The following is a 24,279-nucleotide window of genomic DNA, read 5'->3' as shown; positions in this document are numbered from 1 at the left end:
AATTAGATGCTAATGTGGCATGCTGATGTGGTTTTTGTATTATTATTTTATTATTCATGTCAGCATATAACATGCCACTAGTATACTCCGTCTGCCATGTCTGATTTTTCTGTTATTGGGTTGACGGCAGAGACCAAAATAGAATCAATTTTTTAAAATCAGGGACGACCTAGAAGCAAAATTAATTTAAGGACCAAATCGAGAATCAGCACAAAATGTAAGGACCAAAAATGCATTTACGCCATGTCAGCATATAACACACCACTAGTACACTATGTCTGCCATGTCTGATTTTTTTGTTATTGGGTTGACGGCAGAGACCAAAATAGAATCAATTCTTTAAAATCAAGGAGAACCTAGAAGCAAAATTAATTTAAGGAAAAAATCGAGAATCAGCACAAAATGTAAGGATCAAAAATACATTTACGCCTTGAAAATATTAATAGCTCTGTCCTTTTTCTCTCTGTCATTGAAGGCTGAAGGAAGCAGCCAATAATGTGAGACAATTTACTTGAATTCTCAAAATCATTATTCACACAAGAAGAAGAAGAAGCGATGTGGGACTCTCTACCTCCTGACATTATATCCTTTGTTGAGTATGTTCTCATACAACTACCTCTAAAATTCATTATAAAGTTCACCTCCGTCTACAAAACATGGAAATCTCTCATACAAAACCCTTCCTCCATTTCCAACCATCTCCGCCATTCCACCACCAAATACAACCACCCTCTCCTCCTCTTCAGGCTCTGCTCTGAGAAGCTTGTGGAAGCAGTTAGTTAACAGACATGGGCGTTGCATTGTATTTGAGGTTATATATATATATATTGTGGCTCGAGACAAAGGCTTATAAAACTTGGGAAAGGCTCATAAACACAAAACAAAAATAGAAAGCCCACCTAGTAATAGGTTGAAGAAATTGAGAGAGATAGAGAGAGATTTGGAAGGAATTTTACTATTGTGGGAGAAGAGAACGACTTGGAGGTGGTTGGTGAGGAGGACGAGGGAGTCGAGGCCATTCTTCGTAGCTTTCGCTACCATATGCGTCATCTTCGCTGGACTGCTCTTCCCGATTCTCTCGTATGCTTTCTCTTCTCCTTGAATCATTTCAATTCATCGTTTTGCTTGTTGGGTTGTTGTGCTTTTTATCATTTGCTATGAATATGTTTTTGTTGGGTTGTGACATTAATTCTTAATGGGGCTAGATTGAGCTGGATTCTGATTTTGTGGGGAGGTTGAGATTCAATGTAACATTTTGGTACTTATAAAACCAACCCTTATATGTTTCATGCATGTATATTTGTCCAATAATCTCTGTTACCTGCCCAATACAATACATGTCAAACATATCCCAAATGTTAACTCTATTCCTTGCAAAATAGGACTTGTTTAAGTTTAGGAATTGAGATGAAGAATTTACATGGGTCTATAAACAAAATATTCATTACGTGGGGTATAGCGACCTGGGTAAAATTTGGGTACAGTTTCGTAAGTGCACAACCTTAGGTTCTTTGATTAATTTCAACCATATGGTTACAATGTTGCATTGGCTAATAAGTTATATCATTGAATTTAATTGTTCTTGGCAAAAGAAAAAAAAAAAAAAACATTATTTGTATTCCATTGGTTATTGCAATATTGGGAAACCTAGAGTACAATACCTATTGAACTGTACCTAAGTTTAGGAACATAATTCACTTTCTCTTCTCTTTGAAATCTTTCTATTCCCCATCATTCCATTCATCGTTTCTCTTGTTGGGTTGTTTGGATTTTTATCATTTGATACCAAAATTCTTAGATTTATGTTTTTGCTGTGTTGAGATTGAGAGGGATTGTGGATTACACATTAATTTTTAGTTAGGAATAAATGTTTAAAAATTGAAATCATTATGGGGTTAATTGCCCTTGAGCTCCATCCTGATATTTTGTGGAAACTGAGATTCAATGGAGCATTTGATACATATAAACCAACCCTTATATGTTTCATGCATGTATATTTGTCCAGTAATCTCTGTTTCCTACCAAATGCAATACTTGTCAAACATATCCCAAATGTTAACTTTATTTCCTTTTTAAATTTTGTATTACAACATTTCAATACATCTTGGATTGGATACTATTGTACACACCTTGCAAAATAAGATTTATTTGAGTTTAGGGATTGGGATAAAAAAAAACTTACATGGATCTATAACATAAGATTCATTACATGGGATTTCATGTCTGAGGTAAAACTTAGTTGTAGTACCCAACTAAATTCAACCCATGTGGTTGCATTGGCCAATAAGTTTGAATTGTTTGACCCCTTGTACACTCCCTGTGTACTAGGGTGTTCCTTTTTTGATATCAGTAAACTTATTACTTATAAAAAAAAAAAAAAAAGGTTATATCATTGAATTTAATTATCCTTGGGAAACGATAACATTATCTGTATTGATTGGTCAATGCAACGTTGAGGAACCTAAGGTATAGAATCTAAGGAATCGTACCTAAGTTTTGTATTGTTTTGTGTCAATTAATTCATCTTCTCTTGACTTATAGATTAGGAACACAAGTATTATAATCGACTATGATTTGCATACGTAGTTTTTAATAATATAGCTGGGAGTTGATTTGTGTCTTTTGCTTTAGTGCATGGGTATGTGGGTGATATTCTCCCAATTCATTTCTAGTTCGATATACTTAAAGGATTGTGCATTCTTTAAGTTCTCACTGCAACTGTTTAGTCAATGAGGTTCTCGATTTTGAGGTTGTTTCATTGAAGCATTTTCTTTCCAAAGTGGAAGAACATCGTGACAATTTAATTTTGAAATTGCAAATCAACCAGATGTTGGGGAAAGTGAATCAAGACAGACTGGCAGAATACCTTGGAAAGCTGCAGTGCAAAGCGGACACAAATGACCGTTATGTTGCTGCTCTGAGAGGAGAAACATTGACCAGGAAACCATACGTGAGAATACAGGAAATCCCAAAACAAAGTGACACCGAGGCTACCCTGGAACAGAAGGACGACAAAGAAGTAAAGTAGATGGGGAGTGATTTGCTGTTTAGGGATAATGGAAAGTTTCACAGTTTTTGGATGTTATGCAGCGTTTTCTGGGCTGTGTTTGTTTGGGAATATTTCAGTATAACATAGTGATTCGCTACTGTTTCTTTATATAAATAAATCTATTTCTTAATGCTATTCAAATTTGCATTTCAGGTTATTAGTCAAGCCAATTCTCTGCTTTTGCTTGCTGGTTTTTATAGGACGATCATGTTTATTCCTCACACTAGTAAAGCTTTAATTCTAGGGCTCAGGATATTAGTCATGAAGGAAATTCAATGCCAGATTGCATTCGTCTACATTTGTTAGACCTTAATGGAACTGTTATCTTGGTTTGATACTTAAAAAAAAAGTTGTTTATAATTATGCTGAAATAAGAAGATAGATGTCATTTGCTCAATCCTTCTGGTCAGGAGGGGAACATTTTTGAAGTATTGAATGGCCCACTGTTAATTTGGAATCAGATATTAGAGATCAATAGACCATCTCTAGAATATAAGCTATAGCCTCCTTAGAATTCATGTAGCCAATTTGAGGGGTTTACTCCTATTAAAATAAGGAGGTTTATACAAATGTCAACCTGGATTTAAAACTGAGTGTCAATTTGATCCTTGCATTTTTTACTTGAACAATTTAACACCTGCTCTTTAGATTTGTAACAAATTAAGCCTTTTTACTAGTATTTCCCATTAAAGACCAGCACATTTAATCTTAATATATACATAGTTTTTTCTACGTCATCAATAATTTTGATTCAGAAGTCTGATTGATGCCAATTTGGTACCATTGTGAAGTTAATCCTATAAGCTTTCCAACAGTACCTTATTTGCACAAATCCGAGGTCTGGAGGGCCCTCACAGAGCTGCCCAAATATGGTGGCATATAAGAAATTGCAGAAAAAAAAAAAATTTGTAAGAATTTTATATATTTATGAACTGCAAATTCAATTGACTAAAGTCGGATTCCTTGAACCTGCATGTGAATTTCCTTGTTGGTCAAACGGAGCATTTGTACAACATTCTTGTTGTAAGAAATAAATTGAAAATTAAAGAAACCGAAAATCCCAATTCTATTTTTTTTTTTCTGAGAAGTTAATAGCCAGGATTAAATCCAAAAGAGAAAAGAGTCCTAGTGGCTACGAACTCGTGGGATTCTAGAATTTGAGACGTGGCAAAATGTGAATGGTCTCTCGGCAAAGTAAATTAGCCGAAGTCCCATTTTTTTGACTCTCAAATAATAGAGCTAGCAAACGTGCTTTGACGCTAGTAGAAAACTGTTGAGCGCAGGGGAAAGTGGGAAACTTACTTTTATTTCTCGTGGAGTGGAAAGTGAACTTGGGCCCTCCTCGGTCATGCGGAAATGATTAAGGAACATGGCAAGAGAGTGCATGACAGCATGAGAATGTATCTTCCAATTATGATATGCAATTCTTTCACACACACACTCTCTCTCAGTTCAGTTATATTTATGTCCAGGATCAGTAGGCGGAAGCACCAAGTTGATCCAAGTAAGTTTCTCATCATAATCACTGTGTAACCAATTTGATTATTCTGTTCTTAAACAGAGTATAGAATCAACAAGAGGTTGTAACTTGTTATTTTCATATCAGATTTCCATATATATTGTCAAAGCAGTAAGTCGAAAACACTTCCATTCCAATGGCTTCGACGTCAACTTCTTCATCCTCTACACGAAGCTCATCCATCTTGGATGATCCATCAAATCCTCTGTACCTGCACCATGAAGAAAGCCCTGATGCTATGCTTGTGTATCAACCTCTTGTGGGAGACAATTACCCAACTTGGGCAAGATCAATGCGAATGGCACTGATTGCCAAGAACAAGTTGGGGTTTATTGATGGCGCATTGACTCTCTCATCTCCAATGGTCAAAACATCATCTGCAATTCAAGCTTGGATTCGCTGCAACAAAATGGTTACTTCTTGGATCCTCAATTCTGTTTCTCAAGAAATTGCTACAAGCATAGTCGATAAGGACACTGCTCTTGAAATCTGGAACGACCTTAAGGAAAGACTTTCACAAGCAAATGGAGCACGAGTTTTTCAATTACAGAAGGATATTGCTGGAATTACTCAAGGTCAATCATCAATTACATCATATTTCACTCAGTTGAATGTGCTCTGGGATCAATTACAAAAATTTCGACCTTTTCCAATGTGTTCTTGTGGATTTTGCACTTGCAACTTAGGTCAGAAACTCAATGATCTTCAGCATCAAGATTTTGTGATGCAATTCTTAATGGGTCTTAATGACTCCTATGCTCAAGTTAGGGCACAAATTTTGTTGATGGATCCTCTCCCACCCATCAACAAAGTGTACTCTTTGCTAATTCAAGAAGAAAGGTGTTGTAGTGTGGGAAACAATTCAAGTCCTTATGTGGAATCATCAACCCCAGTTACTAAGGTATCTTCTTCTTCAGGAAACAAAAATAACAAGAACTCTAAGGGGAAAGAAAAGCTCACTTGCAATCACTGTGGAATGAATGGTCACACTGTTGAGAAGAATTCTAATTCTGCATCTACTTCATTTACATTCACTCAGGAGCAATGTCAACTGTTCTTGGCTATGTTGGGAATTAACTCCACTTCTATGGCAGGTAATTTTCCTTCTTTGCAGAACTTTCATAGTCCTGATTTCAGTTGTGATTTGAGGCATTCGATATTTTCTGAAAAAAAAAAAAGGAAGTGGTTAGTAGACATGCATATGGGGGAGATACATGGGTTGTGGATACCGGGGCTACAAATAACATTGTGCATTCTGTAACTCTACTTACCACTATCACATTTATTAAGCATAGTGTTGTGGAACTTCCAAATGGTGAAATAGCTATGGTAACTCACATATGGTCTTTTAGAATTTCAGCCCACCTTTTCCTTGAAAATGTCCTACGTGTACCTTCATTTTCCTTCAATATATTATTTGTTAGTCAGCTTACTCAAAAAGTCCTATGTTGTCTTGTCAAACTATCAAATTTCTGCTTCATATAGGACCTTATATGCTGGAGGCCGATTGATGTGGGTGAGGTTCATAATGGACTCCACTTGCTGCAAAATTCAACTTCTCAAACACTTGTAATTCTATTCTTCCTTCCTTTCATCTTCATGTACACAAATTCTTTGTCAATTTTACTTTGAACTCTAGTGACATGAGTAAGCTGTGGCACCTTAGACAGGGGCATCCCTCAAATTCTAAGGTTTTGTGTTTAAGGGATGTACTACCAGATGTAAATGCCGCTTCAAATAGGACTTGTGACATTTTTTCCTTGTACAAAACAAAAGAGGCTTCCATTTCCTTTTCATTATCATTTTTGCATAGAAGCTTTTGATGTGTGGCGGGTTACAAATATTGTTTTGTACCACAGTTGATGACCACACTATATCAACTTGGATTTATCTTATGAAATCCAAGTCAAACACCAAACCTTTACTATTGTCCATGTAAAGTTGTGATTTTCAACTAGCCTTTATTAGCTTTAATTCCGTGCCAAATTTGGTTGTAATTTAGTCAATCATTTCCTTGTATTTATGTGGGTTTAATTGTAAAAGATAAGTGTGAGAGATTGGTGAAAAATCAAGCATGCAATGAAGATTAGTGCTGTTTAGCGACTAGCTTGCAAGTAAAGGTATCTGCAAAAAGGGGCAAAATTTGCCAAACAATATAATTTTGGAAAAATTTTAGGTGGATGACATGCGTTCAAAGTTTATTAGTTTGTTGGACTGTTTTAGGAAGTCGATTTTAAGAAACTTGACTTCTAGCCAAAACCGATTATGCTAAACTCATCTTCCAGCAAATAAATAAGTCTGATGTGGATTTAAAAAAGGAAAAAAGCCACGTAAAAATCGAGTTTACTGAACTCGACTTCTATTAAAAGTCGAGTATAGTGTACTCAACTTCAAGCTTAGGTTAAAAAAAATTTCATAGGGGTAAAAAGGGGAATCTGAGTTTAATAAAATCGATTTTAAAGGAACCTTCCTCTTCGATTAACCTTCTCTCTCTCTCTCTCTCTGGTGTCTCTCTCTTCCTACGCTGTTTCCTCTCCTCAGTCCCTCTTAACCAGCTTCTCTTAGAGATTCTTACGCCATTTCCTCTGTCCATCATCTTCCTCTGTGGCGAGGAATCTGACTCAACCAGCAGGTTTGTTCTCTCTCTCTCTCTAATGCAATTTCTTTCTATTTATTTATTGGCTGAAATGTGTTTTGATTTGCTTTTTAGGTTTAGTGATTTGGAGATTTAGGTTTCATTTGATTTGTGTTTAGTTTTTATATGTTTTTGTGTTTTTGTTTACTGTGCTATTACATATATTTGTTCCAAATAAAATATTTATATTAGCTGGAGTCATAATATTAAGCTTCAAATTTCCCTCACTTTGCTATCCGCATAATGTTTAAACTTGCTGAAGGCATGGTATACTTAGGGTTAACATCATGTGATGTAGTGCATTGGAACCTTATGTTTAGTCTTAGACCAGTTCAAGATTAGGAGTTGGATTTAGTTACTACTTTAATTGGATTTTCTGTATTTAACTCAGGCATGTGTTGAAAATGGATGATAAATTGTGTTAGAAATTGAATCAGAAATGGTGTTTTTTGTGTTTGTTTGTACTGTGAGGTTTTGAGAAGGGTTTCTAGTGTAGATTTTCCTTGGAGGGCTATTTGGAGGGTGATGGCAGCCATGAAAGTAGTCTTTTCTGTTTGGACTGTGTCTTTGGGGGAAAATTCTAACAGTAAATAATCTTATAAAATGAAGGGGACTATTGTGGATTGGTTTTGGATTCATTGTATTCATGATTTTTATGTGGAACTGTACCTCAAATCTATGTGATTATACGATCTGTATCCTGCACTGATTCTGCATTCGTGGTTTCTAAAGTGTGTTGGATCACTTGGGGAATATGATGTTTCATGACCTGGATTGCAGTTTTGATAACCATGGATATACATATTCTCATTGTATAAACTCTGATGTTTATTTTGTCACAGGGAAAGCACCTCAGTTAGAGCAAGAAACTTCTAAGCGTGGCCTTTGGCATTGCTCTGTATGCACTTATGATAATGATGAGGGTTTGTCTGCTTGTGATATTTGTGGGGTGCTAAATCCTTCAAAAACTGGCACCAATATTGATAAACAAACAGGTATTCAATTCTACCATGTGATCATAATTCATATATTATTGCTTTCTGCGAACTAAGCTTCTGTGTATGGATTAACTTTTACTTATTTTTATTTTGTGCGATTGGGACACTCATCTCTTGTACCCCCTCACCCCCCCCCCCTCTCTTCTCTCTCCTCCTCTTTTAATTCAAAATGTATCTGTGTTGGGTTTGGCAAGACCTCACATATTGAACTAAGTTTTATACTGAGATTGTCATGCAGACAGCTTGTGCCTGTCTTGTCACCAATCTTATTCTAGTGTCTTTGCTAGGTTTCCTTTCAAGTTTGTTGTGCTTTTATAGAATAGATCTCTTTGAACTGAATTCCAGGACACATTAATGATTAATCCATGTGAAAGGATGTAGAAATTCTCTCTTAGCTTTTGGTGCATTCTGGGGGTCTAATGGTCTATAGTGCACCACTTTAGCAGGATCATTCTCTACAAGACCCAGCCCTAGACCCTTATAAATTGCCTAATTAAGTATTTCTTAGGGAAAAAAAAAGCATATGTAAAATCCCCATGAGGTAATAAAAAATATTTTTTCTTGGGCAAACACAATTCAGGCACCCTTATAGGATAGAATCCATGGCCTCATGTTCCACCCCTTGTTTATGAAGGTGGGGAAGCCAATGGGTCCAAAGACCTTGGGAAATAAAATATAATTAGTCATTGGATTAGTTGTAAAATGTAGTAGATAAGTTCTACTTTTTATTTATTTTTTATCAGTATTGTGCATGGGGTTTTACAAATAGTGATTCCATTCTGTTCTTTTGAAAGTCTCAGTCCTTTTATACATAACTCTTTGTATTCTTTGTAATTGTTTTGTGTACATGGCCTGTGCATGCTTTGAATTGGTTTGGTTCTTCAACTAATGGTCAATAAGTTGATTTTGGGCTAAGAATTAACCCATTTTTGGTTGGTTTTGGGTTGAGACCAAACCCTAACCCCAAGCTGTGTTTTGCCTCTAGTTCTAAATTGTACTTATTTTATTATTGCAAAAGTTTTGATTCTCTAGTTCTTTGAGAAATATTTAGCTGGAGTGATTGAGGTTTCTTTCTATCTATGATGTAAGTCTCTCTCTATTCAATGTCACAATATTAAACCATATATGGTGTAAGTCTCTCTCTATTCAATATCACTAACCAATATTGCACATTACACAAACCTATTATTTATAGCTGATATGACACAAAATTTTTGCAGCATGACGATAGATCGTAGTGTATTGACGGAACAAGTTAAACATCAATCTGAGTTATTGTGGAACCCTGGGGGACAGGTAATTGCATGAGTTTTCTTGTACTATGCATTCATGTCACAACTCCAATTAGCCATAAATACTAAATATGTGCATAAGATTTTTATCTATTGTTATAATATTTGTAGGATCCTCCTGGCACACTGGATTGTCGAAGTCGCCATGAAGAGTTGACACTTCGAGGTCCTATTGTAGATGATTGTGTCCTTGCCATTGTGAGGTTGCTTGGTCTAAAGGGTTTGCACTTGGTCCCATTCATATAGCTTGACCATGCATTGATCGCTGCATTTGTAAAGCGATGGCGTCCAGAGACCCATACATTCCACCTACCACATGGTGAGATGACGATTACATTGCAAGATATGGAAGTTATCATGGGGTTGCCCATCAAGGGTGAGGCAATGGTTGGGCCCACTAAAAGAACTTGGACAGAAGTGTGTGCTAAAATGCTTGGAATTCAAATTCCAAATGGCCGTCAAACTGTGCTAAAAGGTCAAAGGATTCTAAAACCTGCACTTGTTGACCGAATCAGACAACCACTGCCTTCAGATGCCAATGAGATTCAAGTTCATCAGTATGCTCGCTGCTATATACTAGCCCTACTAGGGGATATGGTATATCTTGACAAGTCCAGAGATAGGATCCATCTCATGTGGTTAGAGTTCATGCAAAACTTTCGTAATCCACGCAAGTATAGTTAGGGTAGTGCAATCGTATTATGGTTGTATAGACAACCATGCAATGCAACCGACAAGAAGGCAAAGCAGATTGGCAGACCATTGATTTTGGTCGGTGGGTAGGGGCAATATGTACAAAGAATGCTCCCACGCATGTGCTTTCTGCATATCGCAATCAAATTGCCACGACACGGCCCGACCAGGTATAATACTTGTAATTATACATCCATAACATCTTATGTCCTTCAAAAAAAATTTCATTGCTCACTATTGTGGTACTTGTTATGCAAATTATGGGAAAATTTCTGAATGTGGTTGCTTTACTTGGTGGCTTTTGTAGGTTAAGTGGGAGCCATATGGAAATGACTTGAGTTACCTTCCTCCTAGTTTTTGTATCGAGGGAAGTAACGTGTGGAGGTCGACCGTTCCACTTATATGTTTTTGGCTTGTAGAGTTCCACCAACCCGATCGTGTCCTACGACAGTTTGGGCTAAAGCAGGAACAACCTAGAGATGCTAATACCAATCATGATTTACACAAAATAGATGTGAGGGGCAAGGTAGAGAAAAATTGGTCGGTAGAACATGCAGTTCATATTCAAAAGTGGAATGATCGTAACGAGTATGTTTGTAATGCACTTAGGATGGAGGAGGTGATGTCATGTCATCATCCATATATGGTGTGGTATTGTAGGATCACTCGACTGTATATTGAACACGCTAGCGCTAAGATGGAAATTTTGGTAATGTGCATAAATTTATTTTGTTTTGCATGTTGTGTTTGATGTTATGTATGTGTCATACTTAATAATGCCAGTGATTTAATGACAGCTTGCAACCCAACTGGTTGTCTTCAACTGGTTCAGTGAAGAATCTTATGAATACAAGTTCATTAAGAAGGCCCTTGAGGATGTGGATGAGGTTGATCGTATCGATGTGCCAGCCAATGACGAAGTAGCAAACCAGAATGAAAAACTAGATGTAGGGCCCAGTACGAGCTTAGTTGCTCCAGTGACACGTCATCGACCTGCCGCCACCCCTCCTTCGGCCACTAGGACCCCTGTTCCACCCGTGTCCACCCTTCAGGACATAACCTAGTCTCCCATGCCACCCATCCCTCCCATTAACACTGGATCTCCCTTGCGGTTTACCCATGTTGAATTTGAGTTCTCCCCACACACCACTAGCATTGACCACAACTCACACATGGTCTCGTCCTATAGCTCCCCCCAGATAGTTATACCCACCCTTAGCCTTCAAACACCCCACGTTGAGCTCATGTCTACCAGCCCAAGTTATACACAATCACCTCCTACCTCTTCTACCTTGATACATGTTACACAAGCCATGCATCCACATGACAATGACGTTGAGTAGGAGCAATGTGACCAAGCTGAGCAGCCACAGGATGCAAACGCTCATGCTTCACACAAATAGAAATCGACTCGCGCCATCAAACCAAGGAGATGTGGCACAGGTTCCCACCTGGTATTTCAAGTGCTTTACTTTGATTGTAATTTCATATATTTTTTCGGGTTTCTTTGTGCATGAATTTGTTTGTTTGAAAAAGCTTAAAAATATAACATTATGAGCAAGTAATAGAGCATGTTACAGCTCCACGTGATGGAAATGCTCACACTCCAACCTAATAGTACACTAGACGCAACCAAAAAAGAAGTAAACGCAGGGAGGGTGATGTTGAAATCCTATAAGGGCTGCTGCAGTCTTGAGATTCTTATTGTAAGTACAAACTAATTTCCTTTTTCTTTAATGAAAATTTATATTTTTTGGGTTTGAACATTCTGGATTCCACATTAGAATATCTATGTTCAGCAGAACCAAGTAGGCGACAACATAAGACAGTTGTGATCTGTTGGGTATTTTTGCTTCTTAGGATGCAAGATTGTGAACATTTACTAATTGCTCAAACTTTAAGATAAATAATTACTCAAATTACATATGGATTGGCTGTGTTGGTGGGAAAATAGCAATGGATGTGTTGGCTGTATTAGTATGAAATTGAAATTGTCATGCTACCCGTAAAATTGTCTGTGTTGGCTGTATTAGCTGTGTTGGCTGTGTTTTGGTCCCTTCTGTTACCTGGAAATAATTAAAATGCTTTAAAAAAAACCCACTATATATTGGCCTTACTCTTCCTGACCTTGAAATGTTTATCTGCAGTACTTAAGAGTTTCACAGGACCTATTCCTGTATCCTTTTTCTTTTATTGATTTGTTTTCCCTCTTAGTAGAGCTAATCTCTAAATTATTAAAGTGCTTAACATTGTTTAGGACGAGGTTAGTTTGCATATTCTAGATTAGTTTTACATTCTTAATTTGACTTAGTTTAGATTTGTATTTCCTGACCACTACAAAAAGTGCGTATATCTTATCTATCAAGAAATAAGACTTCAAGTCTAATACATAGAAAACACTATAAAGGTTTTTGACTTTGGTCCCAACTGTCCTCCACATACCAAAAGATTTTGATTTTAGATTAATGCATGGTTCATTGTCATTTGTCAATGACATTTTCTTATACCATATTTCTTTTTTCTTTTTTCTTTCTTTTTTTTTTTAAATGGGATATACGATCCCTCCTTTGATTTCTATATGTATTCCATACACTAGTTGTACCTTTATGTCATTGCTTAGAAACCTACACCAGAAGTTGGCTAATTAGCTTTGGCCATACTCTTTTGGTTTAACTCCTCAATTCCTCACACCCTTTATACTTGGATAGACATATCAATCCTTTGGGTCTTGGATTCTCAACCCCCATCCCCCCCCCCCCCAAAAAAAAAAAAAGAAGTTCTTTTGTTTTAGACTACTAAATTTAGTTGATCAACTATTTAGAATTACCCAAACTTGTAGTTCCTTAACCCAAAAATGCACGTAATTGTTGGTTTTATACTTAAGTTTCGAAAAAACCCACTTTGTTTGCTTGTGTTTGCATTTTTTAATGTTGATATTCTGGAATCTTTTTTTCCCCTTCTTTTGTTGTCTAATGTTGTGAATTTTGTTTCTTAGGCTGAACTGGCCGAATGCTTAGAAAGGGATGGTTTTAAGTCTGTCATTGAAGCAGTTGGTGCAGGTTGCAGATAACTGTACAAGTCTCAAGGACCACAATTATGAACATATCCTGGAGCATTTTTCTCATATCAAAGTGAGGGTGGAGTTTCTGACTTGTTTGATGTGAGAAGTTTTGAAGTGACTCGGCAAACATTTTTTTCTTTTGGTTTCATTTTTTTAATTTTAGTTAAGATAACATTGTAATTACATTAGTTTTGATTCTCATGAGAACTATCCTAACTGTATTGCTGTTATAATTGCCAAGTGAGCTGTGTAATGTGGCAGAAAGCCATTACTGTGGTAGCTCTTGTTGCTTTGGAACATTGCCTTCAGAAAATACTTAATTTTAGTTTTTCCTTGTACCGACCCAATTACCTTGAATTCTGTCTTCGATCTTCAAGTGATGAGATGGAGGGGAAGGGAATATAGAAAAAGGCTTGGAGGAGGAGGGGATGTTGAGGGGAAGGCAGGTTGGAACTGTCCCAGAGCCCCCTCTTTTTTCTAGGGTGAGAAAGAAAATGATTGAAGAAAAAAGGAGCAAGAAAATGCATGTTTTATGGTCTTTTAATTTTAAGGCCACGTTAATTATTTTTCGGGTGAGAGAAAATGATTGACGAAAAAAGTTGCAAAAAAATTTATGTTTTGTGGCCTTTTAATTTTAAGGTCATGTTAATTCTTGCAAAATAAGATATATTTGAGTTTAGGGATTGGGATAATAAAAACTTACATGGATCTATAATGTAAGATTCATTACATGGGTTTTCATGTCTGAGGTAAAACTTAGTTGTAGTACCCAACTAAATTCAACCCATGTGGTTGCATTGGCCAATAAGTTATATCATTGAATTTAATTTTCCTTGGGAAATGATAACATTATTTGTATTGGTTGGTCAATGCAACGTTGAGGAACCTTAGGTATAGAATCTAAGGAATTGTACTTAAGTTTTGTTTTGTTTTGTATCAATTAATTCATATTCTCTTGACTTATAGATGAGGAACACAAATATTATAATCAACTATGGTTTATATAAGTAGTTTTTAATAATATAGCTGGGAGTTGATTTGTGTCTTTTGGTTTAAGTGTATGTGTTTGTGGGTGATATTCTCCCAATTCATTTCTAATTTGATATGATTAAAGGATTGTGCATTCTTTAAGTTCTCACTGCAACTGTTTAGTCAACGAGGTTCTCGATTTTGAGGTTGTTTCATTGAAGCATTTTCCTTCCAAAGTGGAAGAACATCATGACAATTCAATTGTTTGAAATTGCAAATCAACCAGATGATGGGGAAAGTGAATCAAGAGAGACTGGCAGAATACCTTGGAGAGCTGCAGCGCAAAGCGGACACAAACGACTGTTATGTTGCTGCTCTGAGAGGAGAAACATTGACCAGGAAACCATATGTGAGAATACAGGAAATCCCAAAACAAAGTGACACTAAGCCTACCCAAGAACAGAAGGCTGACAAAGAAGTAAAGTAGATGGGGAGTGATTTGCTGTTTAGGGAAAATGGAAAGTCCACAGTTTTTGGACGTTATGCAGCTTTTTCTGGGCTGTGTTTGTTTGGGAATATTTCAGTATAACATAGTGATTGGCTGCTGTTTCTTTATATAAATAAATCTATTTATTATTGCTATTCAAATTTGCATATCAGGTTATTAGACAAGCCAATTCTCTGCTGTTGCTTGCTGGTTTCTGTGGGATGATCATGTTTATTCATCACGCTAGTAAAGCTTTAATTCTAGGGCTCAGGATCTTAGTCATGAAGGAAATTCAATGCCAGATTGCATTTGTTTACATTTGTTAGAACTTAATGGAACTGTTATCTTGGTTTGATACTTTAAAAAAACAAAGTTATTTATAATTATGCAGAAATAAGAAGATAGATATCATTTGCTCAATCCTTCTAGTCAGGAGGGGAACATATTTGTAGTATTGAATGGACCACTGTTAATTTGGAATCAGATATTAGAGATCAATAGACCATCTCTAGAACATAAGCTATAGCCTCCTTAGAATTCATGTAGCCAATTTGTGAGGTTTACTCCTATTTAAATAAGTAGGTTTATACAAATGTCAACCTGGATTTAAAACTGAGTGTCAATTTGATCCTTGTATTTTTTATTTGAACAATTTAACACCTGCACTTTAGATTTGTAACAGACTAGGCCTATTTACTAGTATTTCCCATTAAAGACTAGCACATTTAATCATAATATATACATAGTTTTTTCTACATCATCAATCATTTTGATTCAGAAGTCTGCTTGATGCCAAGTTGGTACCATTGTGAAGTTAATCTTATTAGCTTTCCAACAATACCTTATTTGCACAAATCCAAGGTCTGGAGGGCCCTCTCAGAGCTGCCCAAAGTTGGTGGCAAATACGAAATTGCAGGAAAAAAAATGTTTAAGAATTTTATTTATTTATGAATAAAAGGTTATAAATTTATAACTTGCTTAAAAAACAGTTATATCAGCCGCCAAAGCAGATTAAAAATCAACAATGTACTTCCTATTTTCCTATACCCACGTATACAATTGACTAAAGTCGGATTCCTCGAACCTGCATGTAAATTTCCTTGTTGGTCAAACGGAGCATTTATACAACATCCTTTTTGTAAAAATAGATTAAAATAAAAAACTAAAGCAATCTCAATCCCAATCTTTTTTTTATTTTTTATTTTTTATTTTTTTACCTGATGAGAAGTTAATAGCAAAATGTGAATGGTCTCGGCAAGTAAATTAACCGAAGTCACATGTTTTGACAAACAAAAAGGGAGCTACCAAACGCGCTTTGAAAATTGTTGAGCGCAGGAGAAACTTCGTTTTATTTCTTCTGGAGTGGAAAGTGAACTTTGGCCTTGGTCACGCTGAAAAGATTAACCAACACGGTGCATGACAACATGAGACTGTATCTTCCAAATTCTTGTAAATTATGAATACCATTATGATATACAATTCTTTCACACCCTCTCTTTCTCGCAATTCAGTTATATTTATGTCTGGGATCAGTAGGCGGAAGCACCAAGTTGATCCAAGTAAGTTTCTCATCATAATCACTGTGTAACCAATTTGATTGTTCTGTTCTTAAACAGAGTATAGAAACAACAAGAGTTGTAACTTGTTTTGCTAATTAATGAGAATTAGTTAATTTCTTATCAGATTTCAATATATTGTCAAAGCACTAAGTCTAAAACACTTCCATTTCAATGGCTTCGACGTCAACTTCTTCATCCTCTTCACGTAGCTCTTCCATCTTGGATGATCCATCAAATCCTCTGTACCTGCACCATGAAGAAAGCCCTGGTGCTATGCTTGTGTATCAACCTCTCGTGGGAGAGAATTACCCAACTTGGGCAAGATCAATGCAAATGGCATTGATCGCCAAGAACAAATTGGGGTTTATTGATGGCACATTGACTCTCTCATCTCCAATGGTCAAAACATCATCGGCAATTCAAGCTTGGGTTCACTGCGACAAAATGGTTGCTTCATGGATCCTCAATTCCGTTTCTCAAGAAATTGCTACAAGTATAGTGTATAAGAACACTGCTCTTGAAATCTGGAACGACCTTAGGGAAAGACTTTCACAAGCAAATGGACCACAAGTTTTTCAATTACAGAAGGATATTGCTGGAATTACTCAAGATCAATCATCAATTACATCATATTTCACTCAATTGAATGTGCTCTGGGATCAATTGCAAAAATTTCGACCTTTTCCAATGTGTTCTTGTGGATTTTGCACTTGCAACTTAGGTCAGAAACTCAATGATCTTCAGCATCAAGATTTAGTGATGCAATTCTTAATGGGTCTTAATGACTCCTATGCTCAAGTTAGGGCACAAATTTTGTTGATGGATCCTCTCCCACCCATCAACAAAGTGTACTCTTTGCTAATTCAAGAAGAAAGGCGTTGTGGTGTGGGAAACAATTCAAGTCCTCATGTGAAATCATCAACCCCAGTTACTAAGGTATCTTCTTCTTCAGGAAACAAAAATAACAAGAACTCTAAGGGGAAAGAAAAGCTCACTTGCAATCACTGTGGAATGAATGGTCACACTGTTGAAAAGAATTCTAGTTCTGCACCTACTTCATTTACATTCACTCAATTGGGAACTCAGATTCAGTCAAGAAATTTTGCTTTCACTAATAATGAAACTCACATGACCAACAATGTAATTCATCTAGCTGCTCACTCCACTTCTATGGCAGGTAATTTTTCTTCTTTGCAGAACTTTCATAGTCTTGATTTCAGTTGTGATTTGAGGCATTCGATATTTTCTGAAAAAAAAAAAAAAAGGAAGTGGTTAGTAGACATGCATATGAGGGAGATACATTGGTTTTGGATACCGGGGCTACAAATGACATTGTGCATTCTGTAGCTCTACTTACCACTATCACATTTGTCAGGCAGTGTGTTGTGGAACTTCCAAATGGTGAAATAGCTATGTTAACTCTCATAGGATCTATTAGAATTTCAGTCCACCTTTTCCTTGAAAATGTCCTACGTGTGCCTAAATTTTCCTTCAATTTATTATATCTTTGTCTGCTTCATATAGGACCTTATATACTGGAAGCCGATTGATGTGGGTGAGGTTCATAATGGATTCCACTTGCTGCAAAATTAAACTTCTCAAACACTTGTAATTCTATTCTTCCTTCCTTTCATCTTCCCGTACATAATGTCCTTGTCAATTTTATTTTGAACTCTAGTGACATGAGTAAGCTGTGGCACCTTAGACAGGGGCATCCCTCAAATTCTAAGGTTTTGTGTTGAAGGGGTGTTCTACCAGATGTAAATGCCGCTTCAAACAGGACTAGTGACATTTTTTCCTCATGCAAAACAAAAGAGACTTCTATTTCCTTTTCAATATCATTTTTGCATTGAAGCTTTTGATTTGATTCATTGTGATGTGTGGTGGGTTACATATATTTTTCGTACCATATTTGATGACCACACTATATCATCTTGGATTTATCTTATGAAATCCAAGTCAAACACCGTACCTTTACTATTGTCCAGACAATGCCCTTTGAGTTTTTCATGATTGAATTGTTTTAAACTCATGGAATCATACACCAGCATAGTTGTGTTGCTACTCCACAATAGAATTCTGTTGTGGAGAGGAAACATCAACACATTCTATGAGTAGAAAGGGCCTTGAGGTTACACTCTAATGTTCCTTTGATGTATTGGGGTGTTTGTATACCCACTGTAGTGCACATTATTAACAGACACCCTAATTTTAAATAATAAGTCTCCCTATAAACTACTCTATATGCAGATTCCTTCCTATTCACACCTTAAAGTTTTTAATTGCCTTTGTTTTGCCTCTACTATAGCCCACAATAGGTCCAAATTCGCTCCTAAAGCTAAGCAATGTGTATTTTTAGGGTACTCTTTTCCTGTCGAGGGTTACAAGTTACTTGATCTCTCCACTAATACTTGCTTTATCTCTAGGGATGATAGTATATATGTTTTGCCAATGAGTTATAAATTTCTTAATTCTATGAAAAAAAATAAAAAAACTAAAAATGCTGAAATCAGAAATAAACACTAAAATCAAAATAAAATCACAATAAATGCAATGCTCTGGTCAATATTCTCATTCTCAACTCACTTTGTTATTCAGTGATAGTCAGCCCTTCATATGGGGGGCCAATCCGATTTTTCATGAACAAACTATACAAATTGAAATAGATTTCCATATTGTGAGGGACTAGGTACAAGCTGGGACTATAAAGTTACTTCATGTTGGTACACATTCCCAACAAGTAGACTTGCTGACAAAGGCTTTGAACTTTATTAATTTTCAACAATTGTCTCCAAGATGGTTATGATCAATACTTTTTTTGATAAGTGGTTGTGATCAGTATCGATGCTCCCATAGTCCATCTTGAGGGTGAGTATCAAAGAATTGAAACAATGGAATAAGCATTTTGTTTCTTGTATAGGCTGCATAAACGAAAGTAGTTTCCTATGCTACAGTTTTTATTTTTATTTTTTTTAAGTAGTTATTGTGCTTGTCGCGTGCTTGTCCATATACAACTATCATATTGAAATTAGCGAATAGGATTTGTACTGTGTATAATAATAGAGTTATAACTTCTTTTGATAATTAATGAGAATTAGATATTTTTTCATCAGCTTTCGATATTTTTGGTTGCAGAATTTGTAGCCAACAACTCAGAACTTGGTAGTTCTACAATTAGTGAAGAAAGAATTCCATCACTCGTAGAGTACTCATTTACCCCATCAGCCAAGTTGGAGTCTATTAGTTCTGTATTGAATGGAAAAAATCCAATTCCAGCCAACAACTCTGAAATTGATGCTAATGGAGCAAGAAGTCTTTCCATTTCATTACTCTTCCCACCTGCCATGTCTGAAATTGAGTCCGTTAGTTCTGTATTGAATGGATCAAATCCAATTCCAGCCAACAACTCTGACATTGATGCTGATGGAGCAAGAAGTCTTTCCATTTCATTACTCTTCCCACCTGCCATGTCTGAAATTGAAACAGATGATAGTTGTTCAGAATCTAATGAAACACCTCGTGCAGCAGCACAATTCTCTTATTCTATATCGTCATGCTTCCCACCAGGTAGGTCTGAAACAGACAGTAGTTCTGAAATTTATGAAATATTTCCAACTAATCCTTCCATATCAACAAGCTCTAGACGCACAACAACCTTCAAAGAGATTCTTAAGCCGAAGAGCAGTAATAGTTCAAAATCTAACCGAACACCTCTAAAATTCTCTCATTTCAAAATAAATTCCATATTGTCATTATTTTCTGCAGCCAAGTCACAAACAAACAGTTCCAAAAGACCTAGACACACAATCCTAACAACAAGATTCAAAGGCGTGGAAATTATAGTTAGGGAAAAATTTCCTTTGAAAATGCTACTTGAAGCCACTAACAACTTTTCAAAAGATTGCGAGATTGGAAAAAATGGCTTTGGCTCACTGTTCCGTGCCATTTTAGATGATGGCCGAGAAGTGACTATTCATCGTGCTGAAATTTCAATGTCTGAGCAATTTGTAAATGAATTCCTACGTGGAGTGGAAGCTTGGTCCCGACTCGATCACAAGAATGCTGTTCGCTTATTGGGATTTTGTGAAGATGGTAAGGATGGCTTATTGGTCTACGAGTACTTGGGATATGGTACCCTTCATTGGCATCTTCACAATCCTGAAAGTACTTCTCTAATGTCATGGGCTGCCCGGATTAAAGTGGCACTAGACATAGCCAGAGGCATTGAATACCTACACGTGTGTGCAGTACCACGAATCATACACCGCAATATCAAACTGTCTAACATATTTCTAGATGCCACGTTAACTGCTAAGCTGTCTAATTTCAACTTATCTGTGGAAGCCCCTGTGGATGATTGGTCTGGTTATGAATGTGAAAGGCTGGTGGGCGCTCTTGGGTACACGGCGCCTGATTACTTTATTGCCAGTTTGGAAACCAAAGTTGACGTGTACAGTTTTGGAGTAGTATTGCTAGAAATGTTGTTTGGGTGCAAGGCATATCATGCAAATGAAAATGATGAGAAAAGGCTTATAGTTGATTTTGTAGCGCCATACATTGCCCAAAAGGAAATTCACAGGTTTTTGGACCCAAAAGTACCACCACCTACCCCATTGGAAATGGAGGCACTGACAAATGTTGCATCCCTAGCATTGGATTGTGTAAGTAAAGAATGTGTACTTCGCCCCTCAATGACTAAGGTTGCAAACACCGTACAAAGTACCTTGGAAGGGATTTTGAAAGGGCAGGTAATTGCTTACAATTCAATTGCATGCAATTGTGAATCAATTAGTGATGCGGAAAGTGAATCAATTTGTGAATCAATTACTGATTCGGAAATTGAATCGAGAGAGATTGGCAGAATATCTTAAGAGAGCTGCAGCGCAAAGAGGGCACAAACGATAGAGAGCGACTCTCTGCTGAGGGATTTAGGAAAGTTGTTAGGAATAATTGTAATAGCTAAATTTATTTATTGTGTGTTTTTTATTTTTATTTTTATTTTTATTTTTTTATAAATAAATCTATCTGTTGTTGCTATTTAAATTTTACATATCAGGTTTATTAGTCAAGCCAATTCACTAAAAAAAAAAAAAAAAAAAAAAAAAGGTTTATTAGCCAAGCCAATTCACTGTTGTTTGCTTGTTGGTATTTGTCGGTTGATCATGTTATTCATTACTCTAGGAAAGTTTTAAACTTTTAAATATTTGCTTGGCATATTAGTCATGAAGGACATTCAAGACCAGATTGCTCTAGGACACTGACCAAACTGTTCACATATCTTGTCTGTCGTTAATGGAACTGTTATCTTGGATTGATGCTTCTCTTCTTCTTTCTTTCTTTATTTTTTTATTTTATTTTATTTTATTTTATTTTTACAGCAATAAGGTGGATATCATATGCTCAATAGACTAGCTTTGGAATTAGATATTAGAGACCAATAGACTAGCTTTGTCGTATGCTTTTCACAGGCTAGAACATAAGTTATATAGCCTCTTTTTAAGTCTTTAGCGTTCCTGTAGCCAATTTGTAAGGTTTGCGGTTTACCCCTATTAAAATAAGGGGGTTCATACAATTGTCACCCTTGTGATTTTAATGTGAGTGTGATTTTTTTTTTTTTTTTTTTTTGAGGGAAAACATAACGCATTTTATTAAGAAAACCTAGCAATATCAGCTAGGACAACAGGAAATATAGGTGGTGGAACATCCTCCATCCATACAACAAAATCAGAAATACATAAAGCATGCCGAGCTAACTTATGAGCAACCTTATTGTCTTCTCTCTTTACATGAGAGTAATGCAATTGATTAAAAAACGTAGCTTGAAGTGTAATATCCTCAATCAACAAACCTTGCAAGACAAGAGAGTAGTGTCATTGCAAAGGGCATTTACCAGGACTAGTGAGTCGGACTCTAGAACAACATGATTAAATCCTGGGTCCATGGCGAATTGAAGTGTTGTAGCTTCTGCCATTGCTTCGATCTCTAATGGGGTATAGGCCTGTAGTAATTGTTTGGAAAGTGAGCCTAAAACCGAACCATGATTGTCCCTTATTACCACACCAATACCTAATTTTTCTTGTTGGTAAACACAGCTCCATCGTAATTTATTTTCACCACTCCCTGCGCTAGTTGCTGCCACTCAGAACGTGTCATAGAAGGGCTTGCATGCATAGTTGGTGCGGGAGACTGAACCGCCTTGAACTCAGCAAGGTACTCTTTTGGAAGTGAGGCAATTGAGTGGGAGCTGTTGCTGGGTTTGTTTAAGTGGATCTGTTTCCTTTGAGTCCACACTGGCCATGCCATGACTAAGAATAACTCCAGGTGATGCTACGTTGAGATGAGCCAAGATAGAAGCTCCTTGAAATTGATGTTTCTTTTTACTATGTCTAGCCTTGCTTCATTTGCCGGTGTCTCAGCTATAAACACGACAGAAGGATCTTTTGCTCGGATTATATCTCCAAGCTCCTTTCCTGTATACAGGTTCCTAAGCTTACTGTTAGAGATATATATTAGACATATTAGCCCAATGTAATAGACCCAAGCCCATTCCTGCTTGTATTAGTAGTCTAAGGTTTAGTTGCCTATATATACTCATGTTAGGGTTCATTGTAACATAGGTTATTGTACTACACTCTTATACAACAACGATGTAGCCTTTAAGGGATTCCTCCGTGGATGTAGGCCGACAAGGCTGAACCACGCAACCCTCGTGTTCTCAGTGTTCCTATTCTATGCTTTCTCCTTCCGCATCCACTCTAGCATATACAACATGGTATAACACATTGCGTTTACTAATAATACATATTTAACATAGTATCAGAGCCAAACTTCGTTCTTGGCATCAAACAAACATCTCTACACAGGAAAGAAGATTCTCACGCGCATACCACCATCTGCAGTCACACATGTTTGTCTGCTGGATCTAGACTCCATAGCATCTCGCAGCCACTGTGTGTCCAAGATCCACAAACTCATGCAAAGCCATGACTCAACTTATCAGATCTGTGCACATCAAGCCTTCACCTAATGAAACCAACAAGACAGACGTGTTCCACAGCCTATCGCGACCAAAACCCAGGAACCTGACCTCCAACGGCAGCTGCACGCGCTACCACGCACCCACAACAGCTCCTGGAACTCCCACACGCGCCGCCGAAGTTTCTCAACTCCCAACTCGGATCTCAGACACACGCGTCACCAAGATGGCCATGTCGTCCCTCGATCTACTTGGCCTGAGAATCTGGTGATCATACGACTTGACACGCGCCCACACGCGCCTCCTGGGTATCTATCTCGCCACCACGCGCCGGTACGCACCGTCATTCACCTTCCACACGCCGAAGAACTCATGCTGACGTCATCACTCCACGTCAGCAGCCACGCAAGCACGTCCACGTCACCCCTAGACACGTCATCAGCCACATTGCTAGCCACATCAACAGTGTCGCCTCGTCAGCACCACGTCACCTCGCTGACCGTGACCCGGACCGACCTAACCCGGACCACCCGGATTTGACCGTGAGCACTGACCGTTGACTTTGACTATGACTCGTTGACTTTGACTTTTGCATTAACTTTTGACTTTTTGTGTTGATCTTTTACCAAAAGTCAAAATTTCTAAAATAGCCTATCTTGCTCAGTTTTTCGCGTAGATTTCAATTTTGGACTCCGTTTCTTCATTTAAAACTACAAAATTGGTCAATTGGCATATTCTTCATTGTGGTTTCTTCAAATGCATTCTTCAAGGCATCTCCAAGTGATCTTCTCATGCTTATTCAACCTTAAGCCTTCATCAATCTTCCACCTTGAGTTTGAGGGAGGGTGTTAGAAATATATATTAGACATATTAGCCCAATGTAATAGGCCCAAGCTCATTCCTGCTTGTATTAGTAGTCTAGGATTTAGTCACTTATATATACTCATGTTAGAGTTCATTGTAACATAGGTTATTGTACTACACTCTTATACAATAAAGATGTAGCCTTTAAGGGATTCCTCCATGGTTGTAGGACGACAA

General features: G+C 37.1%; 2 protein-coding genes across 4 annotated transcripts in view; both read left to right on the top strand.

Annotated features, from left to right (window-relative positions):
- Positions 1-14,864, top strand: part of LOC112007227 (uncharacterized) — a 49,810-nt gene extending 34,946 nt beyond the window's left edge. The window contains exon 3 of the mRNA XM_065770481.1: positions 14,503-14,864. Within this exon, the coding sequence (XP_065626553.1) occupies positions 14,503-14,657 (155 nt within the window). The 3' untranslated portion in view covers positions 14,658-14,864. The remainder of the gene's footprint in view (positions 1-14,502) is intronic.
- A 1,136-nt stretch (positions 14,865-16,000) lies between these two features.
- LOC136066249 (putative proline-rich receptor-like protein kinase PERK11) lies at positions 16,001-21,331 on the top strand. 3 transcript variants are annotated; one of them, XM_065770293.1, is made up of 3 exons: positions 16,001-16,262; positions 16,387-17,439; positions 19,398-21,331. In XM_065770293.1, exons 2-3 carry the CDS (start codon positions 16,434-16,436, stop codon positions 21,131-21,133), a joined length of 2,742 nt encoding a protein of 913 aa, XP_065626365.1. In that variant the 5' UTR covers positions 16,001-16,262; positions 16,387-16,433; the 3' UTR covers positions 21,134-21,331. The 3 variants fall into 3 exon arrangements, with proteins under 3 accessions (XP_065626365.1, XP_065626396.1, XP_065626430.1); XM_065770324.1 differs by having other exon boundaries at positions 16,372-17,439; positions 19,398-21,317; XM_065770358.1 differs by having other exon boundaries at positions 16,002-16,262; positions 16,472-17,439; positions 19,398-21,317.
- The last annotated feature ends 2,948 nt before the right edge of the window (positions 21,332-24,279 follow it).

Source organism: Quercus suber, unplaced genomic scaffold (assembly GCF_002906115.3).
Source record: "Quercus suber isolate HL8 unplaced genomic scaffold, Cork oak 2.0 scaffold_1, whole genome shotgun sequence".
NCBI lineage: Eukaryota > Viridiplantae > Streptophyta > Magnoliopsida > Fagales > Fagaceae > Quercus > Quercus suber.
The sequence above is the reverse complement of the archived record's forward strand: the minus strand, read 5'-3'. Positions and strand labels throughout refer to the sequence as shown.

Bases quoted from the DNA above. Each gene is read 5' to 3' on its own strand.
- LOC136066249 (XM_065770293.1), top strand. From the start codon at position 16,434: ATGGCTTCGACGTCAACTTCTTCATCCTCTTCACGTAGCTCTTCCATC. The intron at 17,440-19,397 runs GTAATTTTTCTT...TTTTGGTTGCAG, and splicing joins TCACTCCACTTCTATGGCAG to AATTTGTAGCCAACAACTCA.